This window comes from Pseudopodoces humilis, chromosome 7 (assembly GCF_049639895.1).
Source record: "Pseudopodoces humilis isolate 2021_Gansu_Grassland_sample_001 chromosome 7, ASM4963989v1, whole genome shotgun sequence".
Lineage (NCBI taxonomy): Eukaryota > Metazoa > Chordata > Aves > Passeriformes > Paridae > Pseudopodoces > Pseudopodoces humilis.
Window position 1 is genome coordinate 19,704,925 of NC_142206.1, and position 27,446 is coordinate 19,732,370.

Here is a 27,446-nt window from a genome sequence, read left to right on the forward strand (position 1 = left end):
ATCTTTTATTTCATCTTCTCTTGTGTGTCTCTTAACTGTGTTCTTGCTTTTATCCTGTAGAGTTGGAATTGTGTGTTTATGTATAATAAACATGACCTATTTTGTCACATTCCATTTTGTCTGCCTTTTCTATGTTGAGTATGTTTGCATTTCCACTTAATCTATCTAAATGCACACCGAGTTTTGTATAAATGCTTTATAGTCTCAGAAGATTTTATAGATCTGGTGTCATGGGGTTGGAGATGTGGCACAAGTAAGCCTGCGTCATTCCAAGTGTTTGTATCTGCATGCTTGCTCTAAATCTTCGTTGTCTCTGCACTGGTGGGGACTTAAACTGGATTAGCAGTATATTGTAGTTTGAAAATGCAGCCTACAGTAACAATTTTTAGTTACCCCGAGGTTTGCTGTACCTTGCTTTCCTTATTATTTCCATCTCCTATATGAGGCTTTCTTACCAGACAAGTGTTTACTGCTCCCTCTGGTGTTCACTTGCAACAGGTGTTGGAGCTCCCGAGGCTGAGCAGCAGCGAGGCCGCGGGTTCCTAATGATCAGTTACACGCGGCCGTGGAGGAGAGAGAAGGAGGCTTTTCACAGGAATGCCAAATAAAACCCACGCTCTGCAATTAGTAGCCCGGGTTTCCTAGATCACGTGAAGAATATTTTCCTGTGCTCTAAACCCTTTCATTTGGGAAACTGAAACTCTTGGAGAACAAAGGCAGATTAGCTAGCTTTTCTTCAGGTGAATTTTGACTGACTTAATTGCATTCAGTTTCTACAAAAGAGGTAGCTTTTTAAACAACTGCATCTGAGGGCTGGAAAGTATTTAAAAAAGAAAAAAATCCTACTGAAACCAAAGTCATGTCTGAGGAAGTTGGCCTGTCATAGGAGAAGCTCTTGAGTGCATGAACTCCTACACTTACTGGCATGGGAAATAAGAAGGAGGTGGATTGAGTGGGGACTGCAACAGCTTCAAAGCCATATCATATGCTTGGAATCCTCAAATGAGGACTGTCAGACTGCCTTGTCCTGCCCTCTTTGATGTAGGGTATATTTCAGGAGGCAGCTTTTAGATTTTTTGCTGTTCACTGCTTTAAAAAAAAAAAAAGGTAAATCATGGGTTTGCCCTCAATCAAGAGCATGCTTTGAGTCTGCTCTACAGGAAGCTCACAAGTTGATACACGATGCTTTTCCCTTTGTAAGTCCCAAAATTATAATAGAGGCAAAAGCAAAACTTAGTATTAAATGGTCATTACTAACAACTCAAATCATTCTGGTGACAGTCTGAATTTAGATGTGCGTCCTAACCTTGTGTTAAGGTTTGCTGTGAGAGCAGTCAAAATCATGATTTCCACACTGCTAAGAATAAGTAACCAGCTGTAGTAGCCTCTTTAAAAGACAGAGAAAAAAACTCTTGTAGAGACAATGAGTTCTGCAATCTTTATAATGTATTTAATAAGTGCTTATTATGATAGTACAGTTATTACAGCTGAAGACATTTTGCTTGGATTTAACCACTCAGCAGGGTCAATCTAATGAATGGCTTTCATGTACAGGAACAAAGGGCACAAAGTAACTCTGGCTCCCATCCTTTTAAATTCTAGGCTTTCAGTTCAGCAAGCAGAGCTCAGTGCACTGAAGAATGAGATGTGATGTTTTGTTAAAAAGAAATGTCTGCCCCATTCAGAAGGGATTGTCTAAATCAGTTGAGATGTAGAAATACAGTGGGCCAGGACTTGGGCAGGACTAATCTTACCAATCAGTAAAGATTACAGACTTTGAATTAATATTCAGTAGCCCCAGAAAATTATTCTTAAAGCATTAATTAAGTGTAGACTAAGAGTAATTCTACAGAAGATGAGAGGCAGGGTGATATTTTGAAGAGATACTCTCAGATTCCTGGCATTAAGATCCAGCATTGCATACGTGCAACAAGCTTTTGGACTGCTCCATCATGTATAAAGGTGAAGGTGTCTCAGCTGCTGCAGTCTGTAGCTGCTAGCTAGGTGCATTTTTTAGCTTTGAGAAGTTGCCATTGCTGATAAGTTGTATTCTGTCTTGCTAGTGAACAGCTTATAGGCAGTGTGAGCTCAATAGCTGTGAAGTGGTCTTGTATCAAAGCTCACTACATTTTGGAGAAGATGAGTATTCATTCATTAGTTGCTTATTTGCAAGTAAGTGATTTAGTGTCCAACCTAAAAAATCCTAAAAGGGTAACTCCAGCATCGAAATCACTTTTTCACATCTGAGGATTTTGTTACAACCTTATGATTGTAATACAATTCAAAAGTATTAGAGCTGAACTTGTAGTCTTTATTTCATCAAATCTGTCTGCTACTTTGGGAAGTGTGGAGTGGCTGTGATAATGTTCAAAGTCCTTACCAGATGGTTAGGTGGCTGTGAACTTTGGTCATTGTCTATGTGCAGTTGTGGAGGTGATGACAAGCCTCTGCTGCAAATGGATGTGTCCCAAGACAGACGAATGGTTGATACAAACAGCAGAGCTAGCTGTCAAATACTGACAGATTTGAAGTGCTCTGTGATCCCCTGTGAGCGTGAAGGAGGGTGATACAGGCACAATGAAAAAGGTAAATAATAAATATATTAATATAAAAACAGTATGTTAAAATAACTAGTATAATTACAGCAGATTGAATACTTTCAGTAGTCCTAATATCTATATGAAAGGTGGAAGTGTGAGGCTTGTGTCATTTGAGAGTGTGATCTGGGAATTTGACTTGTAAACAGGACTAACCAGTGTACTTTTGTGGTGCCCTGCTTTACACTACATCTCCATCTAGTGCATTTTCAATGCTTACAGAGGAAACAAGAGGAGTCACAGATTCTCAGTATCACAGAATGATTGGAATTGGAAGGGGTTTCTGAAGGTCATAATCAAACCCCCCTGCTAATGCAGGTTCACCTGGAGCCAATTGTACAGGATCATATTCAGGTGGTTTTTAGTATCTCCAGAGGAGGAGACTCTAAAACTTCTCTGAGCAGCGCTAGCTATGGACAGAGTACTCCTGCCACAGCGTCACCAGGGCAAGGTAGAGGGGCATTGGCTTTTGTCTAGTCCTCAAATACCTCTCCTGTTCTTCATGATCTTTCAGAGATGACAGGGATTGGCTTAGCAATAGCATCTCTTACACATGTTGGTGCATCCCATTGGGGCCCATGGATCTGTGTTTGTCAAGATTGCCTTATCTCTAACCTGTTCTTCCTCAGCCAAGGGAAAGTCAGCTTTTATCCAGACTTTTTTTCCTTGCCTCCATGGTTTAGGATTCCCAAGGGCTGGCCTTAGTAAAGACTGAAGCAAAAAAGGCATTCAGTATCTCAGTCTTCTCTGTATTCTTTGTCACCAGGGTACCCACCTCATTCCCAAATGGGTGGATCCAAATTTTTTCTGGTCTTCTTTTTGCTACTGATGTACTTGAAGAAGCCATTCTTGGTGTCCTTGACATCCATTTCCAGTTAATTCTAAACTGACCATAGCTTTTCTTACTGCTTTCCCTGTCTACTCTGACACTGCTCCCATGTTCCTCCTGAGTTGCTTGTCCCTTTTTCCACATTCCATAATATTTCTTTTTGTTTGAGATTTACCAGAAGCTCCTTGCTCAGTCATGCAGGTCTTCTGCCCTTTTCACTTGATTTCATACTCACAGGGATGCACCTGCCCCCTTTGGTGCATCCCTATGGATAAGAAATCAAACAATCCAGAGATTGGAGGAAAACTCTACTTGACTATTAACCAGTTCTCTTTGATCCTTCTACTTTCTAGGGCTATAACTCACAAGATTCTCCTCCAGATTCCTTTGGCCTTGAGAATGCTGAAGTTAGCTCTCATGTAGTCCAGGCTGTAATTCCAGTTAATGCCCAGCTTCCTCCACTCAGGATCTTGAATTCCACCATCTTGTGGTCACTGCAGTCAAGGCTGAGCCCCAGTCTTCACATGCTCACCAATCCTTCCTTGTTTGTCAGTACAAGGTCCAGCAGAACACCGCTCCTCCATGGCTCCTCCACCACCTGTGTCAAAATGTTACCACTAGTACTCTGCAGGAACCTCCTGGGCTCCTGTGTGCCCGCATGAGTTGTTTTTCCATCAGAGATCAGGGTGGTGGAATTTCCTTGTGAGCACCAGAGCCTGTGACTGCGAGGCTTCTTCCAGCTGACTGGAAAATTCCTCATTGACTTCCCCTTCCCGACAGGGTGGCCTGTAGCAAACAGCCACAGCAGTGTCACCCACATTGTCCCTGAATTCTTACTGTAAGCTCTTGTCTTGTTCTTCACCCCGCCCAAGGCAAAGCTCGGTACATCCCAGTTACTCTCTCATGTAAAGAGCAGTTCCACCACCTCACATTGCTGGCCTGTCTTTCCCAAAAAAGGATGCAGCCATCCATGGCAGCATTCCAGTCATCTGAGTTATCCCACCATGTCTGTGTAACTGCAGTGAGAATGTGCACACAGATCTCTAATTCTGCTTGGTTTTCCCCCCGTGCTGTGTGTGTCAGTGTACAGCCATTTCAGAGAGGTAATTGTTCCTGCAGGTTTCCCTGGAGGAAGGGATGCAGGAGGATCCACCAAAACCGTAGATACCCTTGAGGTGGTTTTCCTTCTGGATCTCATCTTGGTAGTCAGATAAGGAATGTTTGTTGTCGCTGTGGTTGGCCTGGCTTATTCCCCAGCTGAATGTGATGTAGTGAGCATTGCTACTTCACACCCCGAGTCCTTCAGTTTGGAGCCTGCTCACTGAGTTGGCCAGTCTTTGCCAAAGATCCCTTTGCCTTTTCTAGACAGGTGGGTCCCTTACAGGACTGAAAATACGGATTATTTTTTATATTGGCAACTTTTGTGGGGTGGTGTGTTAATATATGGAATGAGAAAATCTAACAGCAGGGCCTGTACTTAGGAAGAGAGAAGCACTCTACTAGAATTAGCATCCTGGAAGGATCATGGCAATGAAAAGCTACTATCAAAGTAGATTTTATATGTTAATGGAAAAAGCATTGTCATGTGCTAGGATTCCAGGCTGTCAGGTGGTGTGCAAACAGCAATAGTAGAAAACGGTACAAAACCTATCTTTAGTTGTCTCATTCTTACTTACAACCCAGTAATAATCTGTTTAAAAATCGAATGAAATTAACACCTCTTTTTCTAGATAACTAGAATATATAGCAGAAATCTAGGAATTTCTCAATAAAGGTAGTTGTATTGTAGTAGGTGCACATATGCACATGGAAGACCTCTGGATATCTAGTCACATCTCAAAATCACTGAGTGCTTTTTAGTCTCCTGTGTTTCTTGCTGCTTCGTGTTGTATCCTGGTTGACCTGGAAAGTTTCTTGCAGGTAAGTAAAAAACATCAGAATTCTTAAGCAAAGCTGGATATTAAACAACGCATGAAATGAGCATCAGCATTAATTGTGAAGATTCTGTAAGGCAGCTGCTGATCTTTTTGCCGCTTACTCAGATGGCTCTGAAACTTGGAATATCAGACTGGAATTAGCTCTTGTTTTTACCCATGATTAAGCAACCAAATACTTACTAGTTATAATGAGATTTGTAATTGAGTGACCATGGTGAATGTTTCCTTTGAAACTCAATTACACATGAGTAAGGGCAAGTGCAATAGCTGCTTATGTTTTATAGCTTTTTATGCAGGGAGATCAAGAGGGTTTGTGGTGCTAATTATTTAATCCTCTTGATGGGGGTCAGTAAATAGCCCAGCTGGAGAGCTTGGAATTGGGCAGGTTTAACAATTGGATGGAATCAGTGGCACAGCTGAAAGAAAAAGAACAGGTAGGTAGTATCCCATAATGGAGTGAGGGATTGTAGCCCATCAGACACAGATGTTCCTGAGGAGCACTGCTACTGAAGTGTCTTAAGGGTGGTGTTCTGTCCTGTCTGTTTGCATCCTGAATAACTTAACAACTCTGAAATTGTGCTTATTTTGTCCTTTGGTATGATGTTATTGTTCAGGTTGTTTTACTGAGTAGTAACTTCTAAAATACTTTCCTTAGTGAGAAACTGCTTTACTGAATGTCTGAAAACCATGGTTTTTGTCTGTGCTTCCCTCTGCCATCTCTGCTTTGTGATGATTTTGAAGGACTAAAAGACTCCTAGACTATGAAAGATTACTTTAGGGCCTTATTCTGGCAAGAATTAAAGGCCACTGACTTATAGTAATTCAGCTCTGAAGTGCTTTCTTTTTTCACTCTTTTAGAAGGAAGCCATTTAGTCTTCATGGCAGCAAGACTCCCTTGGTATTTTTTGCTTTAGCATTGTCCTTTCTCTCTTACTGCTAACTGTAGTGTAAATATTCCCCATGTAAGTTGTTGATAGTTTACTGTATTGGAGACAACCTCTGATGCTTCCTACTGGGCTAATTCCACTACTTAAAAAACCATAACATTGCTTCCTTTAAAATGAAGCACATTTTAGGCTCTTCTTCTGTGTGTTTGCATTAGCAGTTTAAGAATAGCAGCTCTCTCACCTGCCTTGTTAAACAGGGAGCAAAAGCAAGAGTGACCCAAGGGCTTTTTGTAGGTGCAATGAATGCTCTGCACTTGGTTGTGCTTTGTATCGTAACTCATTAAATTAAATAGTTGCTTTGTTTTGAGTTGGAGAACTTCTGGCATAGTGGACTGTTGGGTGCTTTTTATAGTGGCAATATTACTCAAGTGCTAGCTTTTTTCTGGATAGGAAAAAGCAAGCAGAGGAAGTGAAACTTCACTGTGTTGTTCTGCAGGACAGCCCTGTTCCAGAGCTCTGTGAACCAATGATGCATTTGCCTTCAGTGCTGAGGCAGCTGAGTGACTGCTGGTAGCAGTGGCTTTCCCATGGGAAAGGGAGCTGAAAAAACTGTGGGGTCTAAACAGCAATTAACTAGCACAAAATAGCTGTAACTGTTTTACATGGTTAGGGTTTATATAATTTCTTGGGGTGAAAGGAGTGATATCCTGGTGCCATCCAGCTTGTGTTACATATTGTTGTCAAATCAAGCCTTCTTTGTAAATTAAAGTTAAAACCTTTATCTCCTTCACATAAAGTCTTTACTGGAATGCTGCATTTTGCCACTCATTAATCAAAAGAATCTGGTTTTACAGTGTTGTGTGATGTGGTTGTGGCATCCCTTATCTAAATTAACAGCAGCAGAGGAGTTTAAGGTGGTTCATTATCAAAGTCAGGAAAAAGCTGATGGCTTTGCAATAATGCAGCATCTGCACGCAGTGGTTTCTGTCTGGAGAGTTGCTCTTGTCGCATGCAAGTAATCAAGTTTTGATTAGCTGAATAAATCATTATCCGTTGTTGAGTTGAGATGTGTAGCTATGAAGCAGCATAAAGTTACTTTGCTTGATTGCTGCTTGGAGAGGTTCTAAAGCAATGATTTAGTTCAAAGATACTCAAGTTCTGTGCATTTTACTTCTATCTGTGCGTTGTCGCAAAATGTCAGCTCTTGTATCTGCTACATTTTGTCTCCTCGCTTCAAATGACAAAATAATTGAGAAACATTTTAAAACAGAAGTGTCTGTAAAATTAAGGAAATAGGCTTGCCTACTGGCCACATCTTGTGGGGTACGTGCTGTGTGCTCTCTTTGCATGTTGCATGCAGTAATTAGTGCCCAGTGCACTATAGTTAGCTGTGACATGCTTGAGGTGTAGATAAGCTGGCTCAACAGTAACAGTCATAGGATCACAGAGTAGTTTGGGCTGGAAAGGATCTTAAGATCATCTAGTTCCAGTCCTCCTGCCATGTGCAGGATACCTTTCATTAGACCAGATTGCTCAGAGCCCTGTCCAACATGGCCTTGAACACTTCCAGGGATGAGGCATTTGCATCTTCTCCGAGCAGACTGTTCCCGTGCCTCACCTCAGTCACAGCATTTATTCCTTGTATCCAATCTAAATCTACTACTCCCTTTCAGCTTAAGTCCTGTCACCACATGCCCTTGTAAATAGTACCTCTCCAGCTTTCTTGTAGATCCCCTGCAGCTACAGAAGGTCAGAGTAAGGTCACCCTAGAGCCTTCTCTTCATCAGGCTGAACAACTGACTCTCTCAGCCTGGTCTCATAGGAGAGGTGCTCCAGCCCTGTGGTTCGTTCTCTGGACTCCCTCTAAGAGGTCAACGTCCCTCCTGTGCTGAGAACCTGCTGGATGCATCCCAGGATACATTTCTGGTCCGCAGGCACACATTGCTGGGTCATGTCCAGTCTCATCCACCAGAATCCCCACATCCTTCTTGGCAGGGCTGCTCTAAGTCCACTCACCCTCCAGCCTGTCTTGACACCAGGGTTTTCGTTGACTCAGATACAGCACCTTGCACTTGGTCTTGTTAAACTTAGAGTTAATACTGTTAATTATAGAATGCATTTAGTGTCTTTACTATTCCATCTATGATAAGAAAAATCACCTGCCCATTGCAGATCAGTTGTAACCTTCTAATCAGGTTCCAAGTCACTGTAGCAATGAGTATCAAAATTGCTTTTATTCAAGAGCATTATCTATATACAACATAAGGATTTACACAGTATATGCCAAATCTGATTTCTTTTTCTCTGCTATTGTGCATCTCTGCTGAGAAATAATAAAATGGATTACACATTTGTAAAAATAGTACAGTTTCACACTTGAGATCCTAAAGATAGCAAAATGTTTTTCTGTCACTGCTGTAGAGCTGTGCCTGCAAACTGTCATATCCTCAGTGGAGTGTACTACTGGTCCTGATGGGAAGTTAGTGTTTTTTTAGAGCTTTGAAAGAAGAGGGTGGGAGGATTGGGTTCTGTGTAGCATAAGGAGCGACTTCACGCACTCACACGTACAATTGCCAAAATAGTTTTTTTGAACTTAAGCAAAGCAACCTGGAGGGAACATTTGGCAAACTTGTGCTGTGGCCAGCAGCTCTCTGCCTTCTTCACCATTTGCTTCATGCTTGAACTTTAAGAGATGAAGAGAATGTTTTAGTGAAGAGCAATTTCTTCCCTTGGGTAATGAAGTCACAGGAGGCTCCTCAAGTTCATGGTAGTTCACTGACACCTCATTTTAAATACCATGGTGATTCCCTTTTGTGTAATGTAAATAAAGATTCACATTAATCTTCCAGTCATGTGTTGTTTCTGCCAAGGGTAGGTAACAAATGAAAAAAGGAACTGGAATGAATTGATCCTTTCTGCCATAGGCTCACAAATTGGTTGAATGGCGGATTTTTGGGGTGTTTTTTGTACTTGCTATATTGAATCCAGACAGGATCTGTATTTGAGTAGCTTTCTTTTGCTACAGTTTTGTAAGTTGTTCTGTGGTTTCTTGCTGTATTTCATCCCTTCCTGTCCAGTGTGTGGTCTCTTCGTTTTTCTTTCTTTCTGGAAACATGGGTTTGGGAGGACTTGCCTGTTCCTTTGGAAACAACCAACTTCCTCCTTTCCCTTTCCTTTAGCTGGTTGTAATACCTTGGCTAAATAAGGTCAAACAATTTGCCTGTGTCCTTTTTTTCACTTATCTTCTGTCATTTCCTGATATCCCTGTAATTCTTGATTATCCTGAGCCTGTTTCAACCAAGTGTAGCAGAGAGGAATATAGATTGCAAAGACAATGCTGTCATTGAAAGCATACTGAGGCTGAAATCACCAAAATAGCCAAATAGATAGCTGCTGTTAACAAACATAAAGCTTCTCACATACAGATCTGCCTGAAAACATGAAACCTGTCCAGTAGAAGACACAATGATGAGCAAAGGAGAAGAAAATTCTTTTCATAACAGTCATGTAATGGGAGTTGGAATTGCGGAGGAATGCTGGGGTAGTGCAGGATGTGACTTGCATGTCCTATAGGCTGTCATGATCCTGGTATATATATCTGTTATTTGTTAGGGTGCCAAAGACCTGAAGAAAATGATAGCCCTTCATGTTTAGGGTATTTCCAGAGACCCTTCAGAATGGGAAGGTAGATTTCTGCTCTGGAAGAAAGCATTGTCCTTTCCATAAGAGCCTTATGAGCAGTGACCAAACAACACTTAAAAACCTTGGGGAAACTATGCCAGGGGACAAGAAGGATGCCAAATTTAAAATAAAGCTGAAATTCCTCAGTGTTCTCCAGAGTCAAAATACATGACTTGGACTAAACCTTTACTGGTTTCTCATTTTTCCTGCATTTTTGTACAGCATATGAAAAATGCATTTTGTGTCTGGAGTTGGAACTTGGAAAACTAAGTTCTGTTTGGGAGCAAGACCTGTCTAGAGAGCAACTGAATGAGTGACTAGTGAATCACCTTGGTGGTTAAAATGCTCTTTTATATTCCTAAGGTCTCTAATGAAGTATAAATTTGAATTTGGATTGGTTTGTATATCGTGTCTGTTGCAAATATAAAGAATTGCATTTGGGTTTTGTTTGTTATTTTTTTCCTGCCCTCCAGTTAAAACAAAATAAAATCAGTGGGCTATAGAAAACGGAAACTTAGAGATAATTTGAAGGTGTTTAGTTCCTTGGGTTTTTTTGGTCTGTGGTTGCTAGTATGTGTGTTTTTATGAACAGTTATTCTAAAACAGAATTTTCTTGTTCTCTGGCTGCTGTCTCTGGAGGAGAAGATAGGTAGTTATATAATGTTCAGTTAAACATTTTATCCCCAGATATTTTTCTGAGTAATACTTATACATTAGATAATTTTCCTGAATGGTTTCTCCCTCTTTTTTGGTGGAGTATCTGAGTGCTTTATACAGAAGAAAGAGTTCATTTTCCAGAAACTTGACTTTGTTCTTGGTTATTCCAGCTTGGTTTTCTTCCAGGTGTGGCCAAACATTAAATATTACTTATGACTTTACTGTGGTAGCTCAAGGGAATGTCCCAGATGTGCTTTGTACCCTTCGTGGCCAGAGCAGCTTAGGATGTTGTGACCTGTCCTTGTCATCCCTGAAACAGGGCTTTTGCAGCTCTCACCACCACTTCTGGCTGCACGCTCACTCTGCTCAGGAACGTGCAGCCACATGACCTCTCCTCTTCAGAGGGCCAGAGGCTCTGGTTTTGACAACTCAGTCTGAAATCTGTCAGGAAGAATAGGCTACAAGAGTAAGAGAATGGTCCATGCTAGAAATGTTAGAAGTAAGTAATTTTGGAGCCTTAATTTGTCGATATTGTCAGAGAGGACAAAGAGCATGACTGAGTATAATTTGCCAGAAAGTTGATAAGTCTCTGAATTCAGACCCCAAGTGACTGAAGTAAACCTGCTTGGAGAAATGGGATCCAGTAAAGGTTAACAGAGGCAAAAGCACAGTTGCTTCCCCTCTTTTGTTATTTTTTTCTCCCTCTTGAAACTCTTGGAACTTCTTTTTGTCCCCCCCGGAACTGTTCTGTCTCAAAATACATCTCTAAAATAAGTTGTCCGGCAGCACATGGGGAATGTTTACTGTACAGTTTCAGAAAGATGTCAGCTTTTATGGAAAGGAGAACAGCAACAAAAGCACAACATGTGAAACATTGGGCACCTCTTCACATACATGTGCTAATATCACTCTCTTCCAGCAGCATCTTGGCTGGCTTTTTAGTGCATTAATACAGACTGCTTGCTTTGATGACACTGAATCTGTTGCTGAGGTTGTTTTGCTGCCTTTGTTTAAAGACTGGGAGTACGATGGTGCCTCACACCTTGCAGTTACTGAATTATTTAGCTGAGATCAGTCTGTCTCAGAACTCTAACACAGAAGCTGCTCTTTGAAGTTGTGTGAAGAATTGCAGGGGCTCAAATGTCTCTGCTGATGGTTTTCTATTGCCAGAGGTGTGAAACACAGCAGCTATTCAGAGTAATTTATCATATTTTTCAGCAAAGTAATGGCTCACTTTCTTTTCCCCAAGTGGACCTTGGATACTCTTCAGAAAAAGTGGTAGTTGAATATATGAAATTTAGTGATACATCTTATTTTTGTACTTCATCATTCTAATTGAAAACCACTAATAAAACGAAGGAAAACATGTAAGAACAACTGCAGGAATTTGATTTTGGAGGACATTAAAGCAAGTGAGAATTACTGTAGTTGTGGTTTAAAACAATTCATATGCACTCTGTTAAGTGGTAGAAGAAGGCTTTGCTACAGCTGTACTTAGTAGTTAATCCTGGAAGAGAGGATTCCTTCCAAATTAATGCTGTTTATCCCTATTAGATTTTTGGTTTTTTTTTAGTCTGTACACTGATAGTCCCTGACCTTCTCCTGACCTTGTAAAACTGTGCAGGTTGGTGTATTGATGTGCCATAGGGCCACATTAAAAAAATTGCCTCTTGCTGTGATACCTAATCTGTCATATTTCAAAACCTGTGAGTTGTAAGTACATCTTAGATTTTGTAGATTTGGTGTAGGGGTGGAAACATTTGCTTAAAAGGCCAGCAAGTTCTGAATCTGACTTCTTTCCTGGTGTTCTCCCATTAGTGGCATTACCACGTTGCACCATAAACACATTCCTGCAGTTACCAGCATACTCCTGAAGACTGCCTTTGCTTTAGAGTGGACTGTCTGAGGACTTCAGTGTCCTGTGGTCCATCAAGTCATAAGATAATTTGAAAAAGTGAAGCATCTGTCTTGTAAAACTGCTTTTTTGGTTGGGAATGGTTTTTTTCTAGGCTGGTGATACCACAGGACTTAACTGGACCTTTCCTTGGGCATCGTGGTAGAACCATCTGCATTACTGTGGCTGAGGGCAGTGTGCTCTTACTATGAAGAGTTGCTGACTTGAGATCATAATGAGAATCTGTAATCGTGTGTTAAACATATTTTGATGCTATTGCTAGTATTTAATGTGTTATGAATAGCTGTGCTGTGCAGCAGGAGATACAGTGGTCTTTTTCACCCAGTTTTTATATAAATTATGTTGAATAAAGGCAGTGTTATTTGAGGTTGCAGCCTGAAAAATATTTTAATGAGGGTCTCTTGTTTTTTCTTACTCTCACAAAGACACTAATTTGCTTGGAAGACACCTAACATCTGTGCCAACATTGCTGCATAGAGCACCCTTAACTGTACTGCTACAAGAGATCTCTAACCATTGTAAATTGTTTCCCTCACCTCTGCCCACTTCTGTCTCTTCTTGCAGCGAAAGCCAAATCCAAATGTGGTGCCACGTTCTTCCCGTGCGCCAGCGGGATCCACTGCATCATTGGCCGCTTCCGGTGCAACGGCTTCGAGGACTGTCCCGACGGCAGCGATGAGGAGAACTGCAGTAAGTGCGAACCTGCTTGCAAGTGAGGGCACTGCGGCTTATTTCAACTCATTGGTGCTACTTAGAAAGGAAACATTCAGTATCCTTCAGTTTCTGAGTCATTCTCCCTGTCATTTATGACCCAGATGATCCTTGGCTTTTCATTTCATGGAAATTTGTCTGCCTTGTTTTTTTTTTAAGGTCTACCTCAGTCTTGCTTTGTGCATAATGCCTTTATGATACTTCAAGCCCCTGTAATTAATTTTAAGCTCCGTGTTTGTTTTGAATGTGTTCTATGGACTCAAATGTAACTCAAATTGGACAAATATTAAATATAATTTGAATTGTTCCATTTTTATTTGCCTATTTCTTGTCACTGAAGAATATGATGTATTTGGTCATCAGGACATCTGGGTTTCTCTTTATACGTGTTCTCAAACAACAAAAAAGCAAATAATGGCATATTTAGTGAAACAGGTTCTTGGAAGGAGAGGCAGGTTCTTGAAGCCAGACATGCCTGCCAATGCACAGTAGCAGGGAAGTTGTAGCAGAGAGATGATCTGAAGTGCTGTTTGTTTTGGGCTAAACCCTCTGTGTGTGGCAGCACAGATCCATTTGTATCTGTAAGTCTAGCAGGCATAAGTCTTAGCAGTAGGGGAAAGTTATGTTGAATCCAGCAGCTCTGTTGTTGCCATCAAGAGCCGGTAAAAGCATGGGTCTCTAGGTGAAAGCTTGCAGCAAAATACTTGCTCATCCTCCTGTCAGAGGCATGCTGATGTTTTGTTTTCAATGACTTTTAAAGGTCAGGAGGAGGACAACAGACAGCAGCTTTCAAAGATAACAAAAGGGCTAATCTTTAGAGCGATCTATCACTGTCTGCTTCATGGAGGACTTGTCTTTCCTGTTGGTGGTTGCTGTGCTTTCCCCACAGCATGAACCTCTCTTAAGATGGCATCTGTTGTTGTCCCAGAGAGTCTGGTTTGGGCCCTGCGAGGACTTCGACTGTGGCAGCGAGTCAGCATTGAAGGCTAAGGAAATTACTCCGGGTTACACTTGAACAAGTGGACTAAAAATTAGTTTTGACAGAAAGTGCTTTTGAATATCCTTAAGGTGGTGGACTGATAAGTGGCCGGTCTCAGTTGAAAGTGCACCAGCTTATGGAGTTCATTAGGAATGACACAATTTCCCGTGAGCTTGTAGTGTACAGTTCCAATGGGACCTTACAGCTGATGATAACATGCTACTGATCTCCCCATTATTCTATGCCAATGAGGCACTTGGTGTTTTTTAGCATGTCTAAATGTGTAGTTACTGCTTATGAAGAGGAACAACCATGTAGGTTCTAAGGTGACCTCAAAAATCAATGTGGTATGCAAGTGTGCAGCAGTTTCAAACCAGAGGAGTTTTAGCATGTTTGTGCTAAACAAGCGCTTGGGGAGCTGGAGAAATTGGGAGTGTTTGTTATTTGTCCTGCAGGTTATATCCAGGGTAGACTCTAAAGTTTTATTAATTAATTAATAAATTAATTAAAAACTCTTTAGCTGTAGCTCTTTAAAAAATGGAAGCCAGTTAGTATTTGGAAACTGTAATCCCCTTTGTTATTGTGTCAAACAAGCAGTTTGAAGTAGACAGGGCATCTAAGCAGGCTTTAAGATTTTAGATTGGAAAGTTGCATTCTGTTTCAGTCATCCCATTACCAAAAACTGTTTGGAGTTCAGAGAAGAGTGCCAAAAATATTAAAGGACAGAGACTGATTTATGAGTAGATACTAAAACCAGCTAAATTAGGCATATCTCAGCTAAGTGATGACTGTGTTGAAGGATATGGTTATATATGATGTATATGAGGGATGCAAACACTGTTCCTTAAAAAGGAGTTGAAATTCAAAAGTGAGAGGCTGAGAGATTTCAACATTGCCATTGTATCAATTCAAAATAGTAAGGAGAATGGGGAAGAGGTAAATAAGCTACTGCCAGGCCAATTCTACTCAGTCAGAATTGTTGTCTTATAGTATGAAACTTCATCTAAACGGAGTCTTCTGTAATGGGAATCAACAGGCAGTGTTTATGGTAGGCCGTTCTACCCTCCATATGTCTTCAGTGTGAGCAAATGTGGAACAGTTATCATGATTGGGCTCTCATGAAAATGAACAGAAGGCTTATCACAACTGTGGGTGGGCTAAATCTCTGGTAATTGTAATGAATCTTGCATAAATTAGAAGTTTCAGCTCTCCCTGGTTAGAGAGCCAGGGCTGGTTTGATTGCCAAGTTACTCCCACGTACCCAGTGAATTGACCAGCTGTTGAGTTGTGATCTGTGGTTGATGCTTATCAGCTATTTAACTGCCTGGGCAAGAGAATTCCTAATGAGAGATCTCACTTTCTCTTTTTGCAGCAGCAAATCCATTGCTTTGCTCTACTGCCCGATTCCACTGTAAAAATGGTCTTTGCATTGATAAAAGCTTTGTGTGCGACAGTCAAAATAACTGCCAAGACAACAGTGATGAGGAAAGCTGCGAAAGCCCTCCAGGTAGGCACAGGGGTTTTATTCTCTTCTGCAATATTATACCAACTCAACACAGAACAGGCTCAGTAGAAAATAGGATTCTATTGGCTTGCTCTTGTGTTGGCTAGCACTGCATATAGTGAGAGTGAAATGTGTAGAGAGTGTGCACATGCATACATTGCATTCTCAGTGCTCAGAAGAGTGGTTTCTTTTTCAGGTTTGCAAAAACAGACTTTTGCAGGAAGTGCTTGTAATGTGTGATCCAATGGTCACTGAAGTTGCTGGGAATCCATTTAGTACTTCTGTGAGATGGATTGGACGTGGGGAATTGATAGTCAAACCTGAGCTGGAAGTGAATCTGTCTGTGTAGCAGATGAGTAAATATTGTGTATGCTAAAGCTTTAGATCTTCATTGCTCAGTTAACTTCTGAAAGACATATTTATGTTTAACTGCAGGACAGGTCTACAGTGAAAGCATTTATTCCTACCCTTCCCCTAAAGACAGGGAAGAAAAATTTTATTTGAAAATTGTTGTGTGTTGAGTCTTGTGAGAATCTCAAAACACAGTGACATTTTTATTCTTTTTAACCTATCATATAAGTCTACAGGTAGTGCTTCTCAGTTTTGTTTTCTTAACACCACAGTATTTTATAAAACGTGAAGTATATATGAATGACTTGAGGTTAACAAACAGTGTGTATTGGGCATCTGCTGCTAAACATTTTAATGGCTGAGTTACTACCGAGAGACCAGAGTAGAACAAATATGGGAGACGGTGGACATTTCCAGGGGAGGATCAGCCTGTAGAAAGCAGGACAGATGAAGAGAGATAAAGCAGCATATGAAGGAAGATGTCATTAGTGAAATTGAAGGAGAATTACTTTACTATCTACCTGCACTGATGAATTAATCCTTTGTGAAAAATAAAATAATCCTGAGCTTAAGATGATGATAAATTTTTTTGACAACTCACAGGGGAAGAGGAAAAACACTCAACAGCCGTGCTAACAAAACAGGGTTTATAGCAGTGGTGTGTGACAGTCTCTTCTGTGTTATACCTCTATAAGAGCCTACGAGCTCTTGCCTTGGCTCCGCATATAAAGGTTGGAGGGGTCATCTTGGTAACTTTTCAGCGTGCTGAGCTACATCACAGCCTGGGAACATAGCTATGTGTGGATCAGAGCCTTGCAGAGGGTCTGGCCTGCCCCTCCTCTCTGTCGGGAGCGGGACCAAAGGGCTGCCAAGGGCCTAGCGTGTGCCCAGGGCTGGACTGCTCTTCACTCCAGCTCTAAGGCAACCTAATCAGCTTAATGTGAGAGGTAAGATTTCTTTTGCTTTCTCTCTTTGTTTTTGCTTCTGAAGCTTAAAGCAGCAGTGCTATTCTCCTAGGTTGGGATGACTGCTTCCTCTGCAGATTAATTGGTTGGATTTCCTCCAGGTTGTTTGTTGTCATGACAATCTGCTTTTGGAACTGACTGTCAGGCTCAAGAGAAGAAAAGAGCTGTATTTCATGAAGCTGTTACTTTTGTCTTCATATTTGGTCCGTCTGGAAATGTTAGATTAGTAAGAGAGTAAGCAAAGTAATTCTTTCTGATTATTTGTGTGAAAGCGATGCAAACAAGGCAGAAAGAACTCTCTCCATTAAGACAAGAACAGCCACAGTTGCAGGCCAATTTAAAAAAAAAAAAAGGTCCAAGTATGGGGCTGGGAATGAGGAGTTCCTAAAGTGCAGTACTGGTTGTGGGGAGCCTGTGTAATTCGCTTTTCCTTAGGCAGCTCAGAGCCTCCCTGAATGGCCGTTTCACCATCTATAAGTGGACAATGGTGAGAGGGTACCTGTCTTTAAAAGCTAGGATTAAAAGTGTGATGTGTTCAGCTTCCCATCTGAATATAAATGACGATTCCCTCTGGAGTTTGCAGCTGTGGGTATGTCTGTCCTGGCTTGCAAACACACCAACTACTTTGTGTTAATTGGGAATTAGATGCTACTGTGGACAGGCTTTAATTTCTCACAATTCTTCCTACAGCAGATCTAATTACTGTAATTACAATGTGTTCGTGTCAACACAGTAGCCAAGAATCCTGGTCATTAACTAGAACTCAAGTGCTCTGGGTACTTAGGGACAGAGCAAGGCAAATCTGTAGGGTGTTATAAAATGAATGTAGAGGGGTTCCTTCAGACTGGCTGTGTTATGTCAAACGAGGTAGCTTTAGTTCAGTGTAATTGAATGTAATCTGACACATGAGATTGTCTTTGTGTGCTGTTTTTCTATCTGTAAATGTGTTGATTTAGAAGTCACTGAGCTTCTGAACCACTGCATGATAGCATCGTTATCACCATTTAACAGACAGGAAAGAGAGGGCATAGATCAGCTAAAGGAAATGCTCCCAAAGTGCCATCCTGGATGGTAGGACTGGAGCTTCAGCCGTGCTTGTCTGCTTCAGGGGCATGTCATTAGACTTAATCAATGTTTGCAAACTGTTTTGAGATACTATGATAACATGGGAAATAGAAGTGTGAATTATTAATTGATACTTTGGTCTCCTTCTGCTCTCTTGGGTATACTGACAAGCTTTTTAGATTATCACCTCTTCCTGCTCTTCCATGAACTTCAAAGGCTTCCTTTATCCTGCTGTCATTACTGCAGACTCCAGTAGCATATCAGTTTGGTTTGTGTCAGATACTCCTCCATGCAAAAGGATCCTTTCTGTCAAGAAGGGTCACTTTGCAGACTATGAAAACAGGAATGTGGCCTCCTACTGAAAAACATGTTGACCCAGCTTTGACATGGAACACTTCAAAATGTGCCATATTCAATGAATAACAGCTTTGGTGGCATGCTGCAATTTGAGATGAACCTGAAGATATGCATTTATAAAGACTAATTTTGGTCACAAATAAGAGCAGATTCATTTGAGAGGAGGGATGGCCCCATGATTTAGTTGTGAAAATGAGAGGAAGATCAAATTTCAGAGCACGTTCCTGCCCTCTCTTTTCCTCACCACTTGTAACTGAGTGTTGTGTATTTTACAAAGGTTTGTATGTCATGAAGAAAGTGTCAGATTAAAAAGTGCCAGTTCAGCAGCAAGTCAAAGAATTCTTCTCTAATTCCTCACAGAAGTTATCTGTAGCTCTTGTCACTGCCGTGATAAACTTCAGAGCAATTCTTTTAATCCCACCACAGCTATACTTTGGTCATCTCAGTTTTCCAGCAGTGAAGTAGCACAGCAAAGTATTTCCCTTAATCTGGAATGTGATGTATTCATCAAAGTATGTGCTTCAGTCTTGGGATTGGATGGGAGATATAATTGCTTGAATTATCCACACCAGTCAAAAATGTGAATTACTTAAGAATTATTCTTTCTAGGGCATTACTCCAGGTTTAATAACACCAGCAACAATTAGAAATTTCTGCTACTGTTCTGCGTTTAATTGATCTCAATTCAGAGGAAAGTTTCTCTCCCCCACATACTTTTCTCCTATGCTTCTATTTAGCTGACAGTGTTAATCATGTATAGCATCTACTCTGGGTGTACTCCTCAGGCCTGTTGCTGGGGGGATTTCCTATTCTGTGACAGGCATCCACTCAATTGGAAAGGAATTGCTCCTTCTCAGTATCTTCCAACAACTATGTAAATTTGTTCAGCTCTAGGACTGTGTTTAATTTATTCTTTTAATTGGTTTGGGTTTTTTTTAATCTAAATGAGTCCTCACAGTGCTTCTTTTACTCCATTTTGTACTTTTCGTTAGAAGACTAACAAGCATAGTGGATACTTTAATTCAAATCCCTTTTTCTTTCATGGCTGTCTTTTTCTTTCCTTCTAAGTTGCTAAATACCTTTACTAGTTTAAACCCTGTTGCCTAGGAAAGGGAGTTTTATTGTTGGTAATCTGTATTTACTCTGTCTGCTGCTGTAAAAAGAGGTTCTTGACTTCAGTAGTATTTCTGAAATTCTAGCTCTGCAGTTGTTTGTAAACAATACCATCACGATCAAGTTATAAACCAAATGTTTCGCAAGTGTTCAGAAGTTAATTCTTGACCTGTGTATTTGGTAATGTCCTCTGCTCTCCATGTGGATACCTCCTCCTTTTATTTTTAATCTTTTAGATTAATTTGCATTAGGATTTTTATATGCCCCAGTATTCTAAAACAATTATAGAAGCATACACAGTTTCAGAAGTCTCTTTTCTTTTCCCTGGGGCATTTATAAATTGCTTATATAAAACTTGTCAGCATAATAAAAAAAAATAAAATCTGACCCTGTGTCGAATTAAGAGGAAAATCATTCAAAATGTTGACTTCCTAAAATGAATTGTTATGTGATAATGTGAATCCTGTAACAATAGTTTCTGTGGATTAAGTTATAGCAAAGCTGGAAGTGGGCTGGCTGTAGATGTAATCACCAAGGCCACTGCTAATGTTTGCATGACTGAGTTGCAATGCAAAGTGGGTTTTAGAACTGACAGCTAAGTAGAACAGACGTACTCTAAATTTCAATGAAATACCACAAAACCTAGTTTATGAAACATAACTAGCTCCCAGAACATCCCACTCCGAGTATGGAGCTTGTAACCAGCCCTTTGCACATGGTAAATTGAAAATCTGAAATTCCCAAATGCTGTGGTATCACTTGAACATCCCAAGGCTTTGTAGTCTGATCCTGTGTGTATACAGGATTTTATTGAGTCTCTGACTCATTATTGTCTCAGTCTGTAAACTGAAGCTCAACTTGCAATTATTGTGCATAATCTTAGCCCAGATTCAGCCTGCAGCAGGAATTTAATACTCAGAGGCAGACTGAATAGAAGCAGAAACATAATGAAGGATACAAATAAAATGTCACTGAATGTTTTATTAAATGAAGGCTTTGCCTGACCATATTTAGCTCTCTAATACCCTTCTTTTGTAGTACTTGCTAGATGGAAATAGTTTTGTTGGCTGTGATTTTTTTCTTTCCTGTGTTCCTCCATTCCCTGAAACCATGATTCCTCTTCTTTCCCTTTTTTCCTCCTCAAAAGATGACTTATTTGAGAGGGTTCTTCTTTGAGAAGAAAAAAACTGATCCATCTGCATGGGGACTAACATGTAAGGTGAGCTACAGGAGGCAGGTGTTCATGTAGTTGGTACTGACCTTTCAGGTGACTGCTGAGTTCATCTCTGTGTTAATTTTGACAGCACATGGACTCTGTGGTCTGTGCTGCCTCCCAGGGCAGGCCATCATTTCTGAAATAGATTGTTGATCACTTGATAAGAACAGATGGTAATAATCCAGGCATTGCTGTAGATGGGCCCAGACTCATTCAGAAACATGGTATCTTCTGAGTGGGATCAAGAGAGGAACTCTTGCTTCACTCTGCATGGAGGTTTTGGAATTTAAACAGTTTAAAATAGATGTGGGGATCTCAGGGAGAGGTCCAGACAGTTGGTACAAGTGGATTTGAGTTGCTGTCACTCAGCTCCCTGAGTTTGTGAATATGACAAGGTTTTGTTGCAGAACAGGCAAATGTAGCTGTGGAACAGTCTCCTATTCTGCTAGGAATAGTAGACCAGCATGTTGCTTCTACAGTCATTTTGGTAGAATAATAAAAGACATGTTGCCAAAATGTAATTAATAAAAGGCATGCTGCCCCTGTTCGGAGAGCAGATGTTCTATTAAGAGCAACTGTAATGTGGCAATAGACAATGACTTAAGTCTTCAAATGGACAACAAACTTACTTTAAAAGGTGTTTCTAGATCTGGGAAGTGTCCATTCTCTTCACCTAATCTGCTCAGATCACTTTTGATGACTTGAAGCTCAAAGTTACCAGCAGATGATAACTTGACTACTGTAAAAATCAGTTTTATGATCTAGGTCAAATATTGGCTGGGGTGTTGTGTCACTGGGAGTCACCGTGTTCATCAACAGCTTTATCAGTGATAATAGGGAAGAAAAATAGGATCTGGCAACAATCATCTTGACCTGAGGGCAATTCCTTGATGATAGTAAGGACAGAGAACTACCACTGTGCCTCCAGCTTGTGTTACTTATGTTCTGTAGACAGAAGTACTTCAGAATGCCTTCCCTCAAGGCACAGCTTGCTCCCATCATGGAAGTGCTGGTCTCACTGGATTGCCTCATTGGACTTCTACTGTAATACCATGCTTTTTAATTTTGGTTCATTGGTTGTTTTTTTTTTGTTGCTGGAACTGAAATTGCAGTTCTCATGCTACTTATAAAAACAGGAGGTGTAGGGATACTTTTCTTTCATCAAGTGACTGATGAGAAGAGCTGGGAACTGAGCCTGAGAAAGCATGGGGTTTTCTCACCTGTCCAGATGAAATGTGAGCTCTGAATGCTTGTGTCCAGATATTCTTACCTTCACTTTGTGGCATTTATGTCTAATTAAAAGTTGCAGAAAGAGGTGATGACGTGGAGATCCAGTTTCATTGCCTGTGCTTCAAGACTTCAAAAACAGGTTATAAAATGTTACACTTGAGGAAGACAAGTGTGAAATAAAGGACATTCTTTTTCTACATTGATCTTGAGGCTCATTAAATTATATCTTGAGCTCTCGTTAGTAAAAATAAATAAATACTTGTGAAATACATTTTCCACAAGTTTATAACATCCTGTTGGAGCTTGAGGTACACTGTATGTATTGGCATGTTGTGCCATGCCCTGGCTGCTGAATTGCATTAACTTTTCATTTATGTCAGTGTGACTTAGTTGTGCTAAAGGCTCCTCTTGCTGGACTGTAGGAGCCAGACCCAAGTCTTTTTGCTGTCACTGGAGGAAATCCAAATAAAAGGCACAGATGTTAATCTTTGACTTGCTGTGAAACAAAATCAGTTCCAGGTAAGGTGAACAAGTGCATTTTCTACACTTACTGTAGAAAATTATTATAGCACTTATATTTAAAATGAAACCTTCTGTCAGTGAAGTTTCAGTACAGGGACAACATGTTTTTTTCTTGAAAAATGGGAGTTGTTGTAGCAAGCACATGTCATGGAAGAGCTTCACCAAAGGTTTCCTGGGTTAAGTACTGAAGAGACACTCTTGCTAGCAGAGTGGGAGTTAGCTTGGCTGTGTCTTCTGTTTCACTTCTAACTCTCACTCATCAGACTGGCCTACCCCAACCTGTAATTCTACTTTGAAGCCCAGATGGGAGCTGGTCTGCATTGCTCTCCCACCGGGTCTGTCCCTATCAACCCTGCACTTTTAGTTAAACCTTGCTGTTTAGCCTGGTTATTGACATTAATCTCAGGTAAGTAATAATGCTTTAACCTTAATCTAGCTTTGAGACCTGTGTGCATTTACCAGGTCAGCAAAAAGTGTGAGGTTAATTTATGGTTCAGTGCCTTTGTTGGTCTGGCATTATCATGTCTGTAACCAATGGTTAGAAATGATTTCCCAAGTCTAACTGTTGAGGAAGGTGGCTGCATTCAGCAGTTTGCACTGGGACTTGGGCAGAGGGCACCCCTGTCCCTTTCTTTCTTTTTGGGAGTTGGACTGGCTTTTTGTGAAGCAGTGGAATTGGCAAGAAGACCGGTTTTGTTGTATATACCTGTGTGTATGGGGAAAAGCAGATCTCAGCTATTTGAATGTCAGACTTTGGAGTAGGTTTTTTATTTTGGTTTTTTCTGCCTGCAGCTGCCAACAGTGAAGTTGGAAGATGTGACTCCTAAAATGTCAGGCTGCAACTCTGTCCTCAGCTGTACCTAGTTTTCTGTGTGGTTAAAATCTGTATCTTTTCACTACTTCAGTTATAACTGGGAATAATTTGGATCATGTGACCTCTGTCAAAGCTTGTATGTGTGTTCTTACACAAAGCTAAAGCCACAGGCAGAGCCAACATGGCCAGCTGTAAAAGGATCTCCATTGAGATTCTGTAGCAGTTTAGTACATAGCCAATTCTGTGACTGACCTTAAATAGTATGTTTTCAGTCAAAAATGTGACAGTCCCCTAGAGTTACCAAGCTCTGCTGAGAAGCTTTACTGACATTGGCTCAGTAAGAGTAAGTGCAGTGACTCCAGATCATCTAGGTGTCCCTTTAGCTAGAATCTGTGCTGCTGCAGTGCACTTGGTTTGTGAAGGAGAGCAGGTAAAAATGCAGAACTGTCCCCAGAAGTGTAGGTGATCCCATCAGGGCAGGACCTCAACAGGTCTTGGCAGTTTGTGTCTATTACTTTGAGAAATCCTTGTTTAGGATAATTCTTGTTTTTCTCCAATTGTTTTCACTTTACTGTGCTAGCATAGCTGCAGTTTTATTCTGCCTTACAGAAAATACGATTTTATATCATCCTATAGGACAAATAAAGGTGTGGAAAACTGAATTGTGGGGGATGCCAAATTACTGAGGTGGTGTTAATGTCAAAGTTTATCTACCAGACCTTACCAGTCTTCATGCCCACTCATTCTAAATGCTGCTCCCAGCCAGGTCAATGGAAGCATTAACTTTCTGCAGCTGAAGCTAAAGGCATTTGTTTCTTTATTGTAGATCACACTTAAGTTGCTATATCAGTGTGCTGTGTTCACTCTGGAGAACAAATTAGTTGAGGGTGGCTTTAAACCCCAAGCAAGTTGCCAATTGGGGTTCCAGGGAAAGGTATTTCATGCTGCCTGATCTAAAACTAACAAATGAAACTTAATAAGTAAGTGGATTATCATGAAAAAGGAAGTTTCTTGCCAGGTTTTAGATTAAGCTGAGATTCATCCTCAGCCAAGCATTTCGGTACCTGTAAATGTGTGAAGGATGAGGCTGTTGAATTCTAGACTTTCCTTCTTTGCTGCTCTTGCATTAAAACTTGTGTCCTAGAGTCTGATCAGACTTCCTAGAAAAGCTGGGAACTGCAGCGGATTTTCTTCTGCCTGCTGAAAATTGCGAAGTGATCAGAGACACATCACACCAGTATTTAGTCTTCGTGCTGTTCCCTGAGCTTGCCAAAGGAACTCATGCTCTCATCTCACATTACCAGATTTTTGGTACTAATTTGCTGTAAAGCATTGTGTTAAAAAATCCATATTTATGAGGGATGTTAAAACAAAGTAATTATATGGTTTTCAATTACATAAACATCAACATGCAATGCGAATTAGAAGCTGAATAATTAATTTTCTGTTCATTTGTAGTATAGTCTATGCAAACAGTAAAACCTGGAGAATGAGGAGTGTGAAGGGTGTGGTGCCATAAAGTGCTGTTAGCATCTCTGTTCAAGTTCAGTTCAGATGTGAAAACAGGTATGGGCTATTCAGGGAGGTCACAACCTGCTGAGTGGGAAGCACTGGGTTCAGAACTTCTGTTGATACATACACCCTATGATTAAATAGTGTTTCCAGTAGCATGGCTGAAGGCAGGAACACTTGGGAGTGCCTGTTCACATGTCCTGAGCACAGAGGTGGCAGCAGCTGGAGCCGCCTGATGCTCTCTGCTACTGGTGTTGTAAATAACATTGCACACTTTGGGTTGTGTGCCTCATCTCTATTTTGCATGGGGAAAATAGCAAACTTTTAACTTTTCAAAGGTGTGTAAAAGATTATTAAGTCATTTGAAGAAAATATGATTAATAATTTCTGAATATTGTCAGTCACCTGCAGTGCACCAGCCAGTCACTGTGGGGTCTGGTCATTGGTGCTGAAGTATATTCTCTGAGGCTTCAAAGCAGAGGCTTTCAAAGCTTCATTTATTCTAACAGCATTATTGCACTACAGTAAATGCAACAATTACTGAGCTCTTAAGTGGAAATAATTTTGAGGATCTGGTTATTAAGAGGTTAGGAAATATGTTACACTGCACTAAAACTGTGGGAATTAAAAACTAACTTGTTCCATTTATATTCAAATGTTTTTTCATAGATTGTCATTTCCCTCTGCCTTCTTTTTGCTGAATTGCAAGCAAACACCAACCTTGATTTAGTGATGGCTGTCAGGAAAACACTTCTAGACTTTCTGAGGTGGTTTTTCTATGGCAAATAGTGTTTATGGTTCTCTACGGAAGACTAAGGGCTTTGCTGCAGCACAAGTTCTAGACCTCAGAGGTTTTCTGAACTAAAACTTGAACTGTTCTGTCAGTCAACTTTGAAGTCCATGTTGGCTGGAGCCTGGCTGACTGGTTTGTGAGGATGTGGTTTGGAGTTAGTTTGAGGGAAACATTATATGCAATTAAAATTGGAGCTCTGCAAGGTATCTTGTGCTGATACTTGTAAGAAACCGTAGTTCTGGGAATACTGTATGGGACTGTTGTACAGGTCCTTACAGTAAGTGACCATCAAATTTAATTTCCTTCTTTCATACTCTAGAGTTAGAAAACAGTAAGTATGTGACTTCAGGAATGTAGTACTGTGAAGGAAGTTGTATCCTTGCTTAGAAACTGCTCAACTGTGATCAACCACAAAAAGGGGGATGAGGAGATCATATGTTCCGTTCAAAAATGAACAAATTCCAGGTTCATTTTAATTTGTTGTTTTTACTTGCTATTACAGCCAAATTGGTCTGACCAGGTTGGAGCAGGTGTGTTGGGGATAGGTTCGATGGAGAGGTTCTTCCTCAGACAGCTGGGTGGCTATAGGAGAGGATGGGAGCAGATGTTTTGGTAAAAGATGAGGCCTGGTGGCAGTGAGCAGAGCTTACTGTGCAAGTAGCAGCTGCGTATCACAGGTAGAGGCTTAAGCCGTGCTCCTACTTTTTCTTTTTTTAAATTACATTTTATGAATGGGTCAGTTGGCCATGGTCTTGTCAGTTGCTGTTGTGTGGGAGGCAGCTCATATAATTAAGCCTGAGGTGGTAGTAACCTGCTGTTCATATGCACACATGATCAGTTTTGTGATGAATTAACTGCCAAGGTTTACAATCCTGAGCCCAAATACTTGCTTTTTTCATTGAGTTCACAGCACAAGTGTGATTGAATCAATGAGTGTTTGTAGAAGCCACTACTGCCCTCTCCCTTGTTTTCCAGACTACCTTTAGCACTTCTTGATATGTAAATCCCAGTTGATGGTTTGTTGGCAGCCATATGAGATCAGATTCTAACCGTGACTGATAATTGCAAGAAAATATTCAGGGAGTGCCTTCCTGGCCAAGGTGGGTGTAATTCAAGACTCTGTATGTGAAGAAGCACTGGCTGGAAGTGCCTGAGGAAACGTGCACATGTGGTGTTGTGAGCCACATTTTGGAGACAGATCCCAGCAGATGCCTCTGCAAGCTGTATGGCTTGTCTGAGGTGGAAACCAAGCACATGGAAAAACACTGTGAAATGAGTTAACATTTGAATAATGCATTTCCCAGCAAGGTATCAGAATGCTTTTGGTTTGTGTCTTTCTTACCTGTACATCAGCAATATGGTCAATCTTTCCAGAAAGCCTGGCGTAAATACAGAGTAGAGGAATCATACTGAACCTGTTTCTCTTGTTTCTGTGCTCTTTTCATTCATCATTTCACCCTCACCATATTCTCTACTTTATTTTGTTGGAAAAACTCTTCAAGAAATTAAGTCAAATTTATGCTGCTTCCCCCCCCAGGTTGTTTTTTTTTATTTTTTTTTTTTTTAAATTTTTTTTTTAATTGCCTTTTTTCTTGTAAGACATCAGGAGCTTTTCCTCACTTGTTTCTGTTTGTTTGCTTTGGTTTTTTTTCTGTCTTCAGATTTTGCATCTTGCTCTTTTGTCACATATTTGTTTTTGGCTTTTCTGGACATGTCAGGCCAGGAGAACTCTGCACTAAGCCATATCCAGACTTCACTTTACTACCTCTAGTTAAAACATCACAAAATTTTGATGCCCTGTTCGGGTAAAT

At 40.6% G+C, this 27,446-nt stretch overlaps 1 protein-coding gene across 4 annotated transcripts in view; it reads left to right on the forward strand.

Annotated features, from left to right (window-relative positions):
* LDLRAD3 (low density lipoprotein receptor class A domain containing 3) overlaps window positions 1-27,446 on the forward strand; it is a 106,054-nt gene that overhangs the window by 39,798 nt on the left and 38,810 nt on the right. For 3 of the 4 annotated variants that reach the window (XM_014252176.2, XM_088058254.1, XM_088058256.1), the window contains 2 exons: window positions 13,068-13,193; window positions 15,566-15,700. In XM_014252176.2, coding sequence (XP_014107651.2) covers window positions 13,068-13,193; window positions 15,566-15,700 — 261 coding nt within the window. The remainder of the gene's footprint in view (window positions 1-13,067; window positions 13,194-15,565; window positions 15,701-27,446) is intronic. The other variant, XM_088058255.1, reaches the window with a different exon arrangement.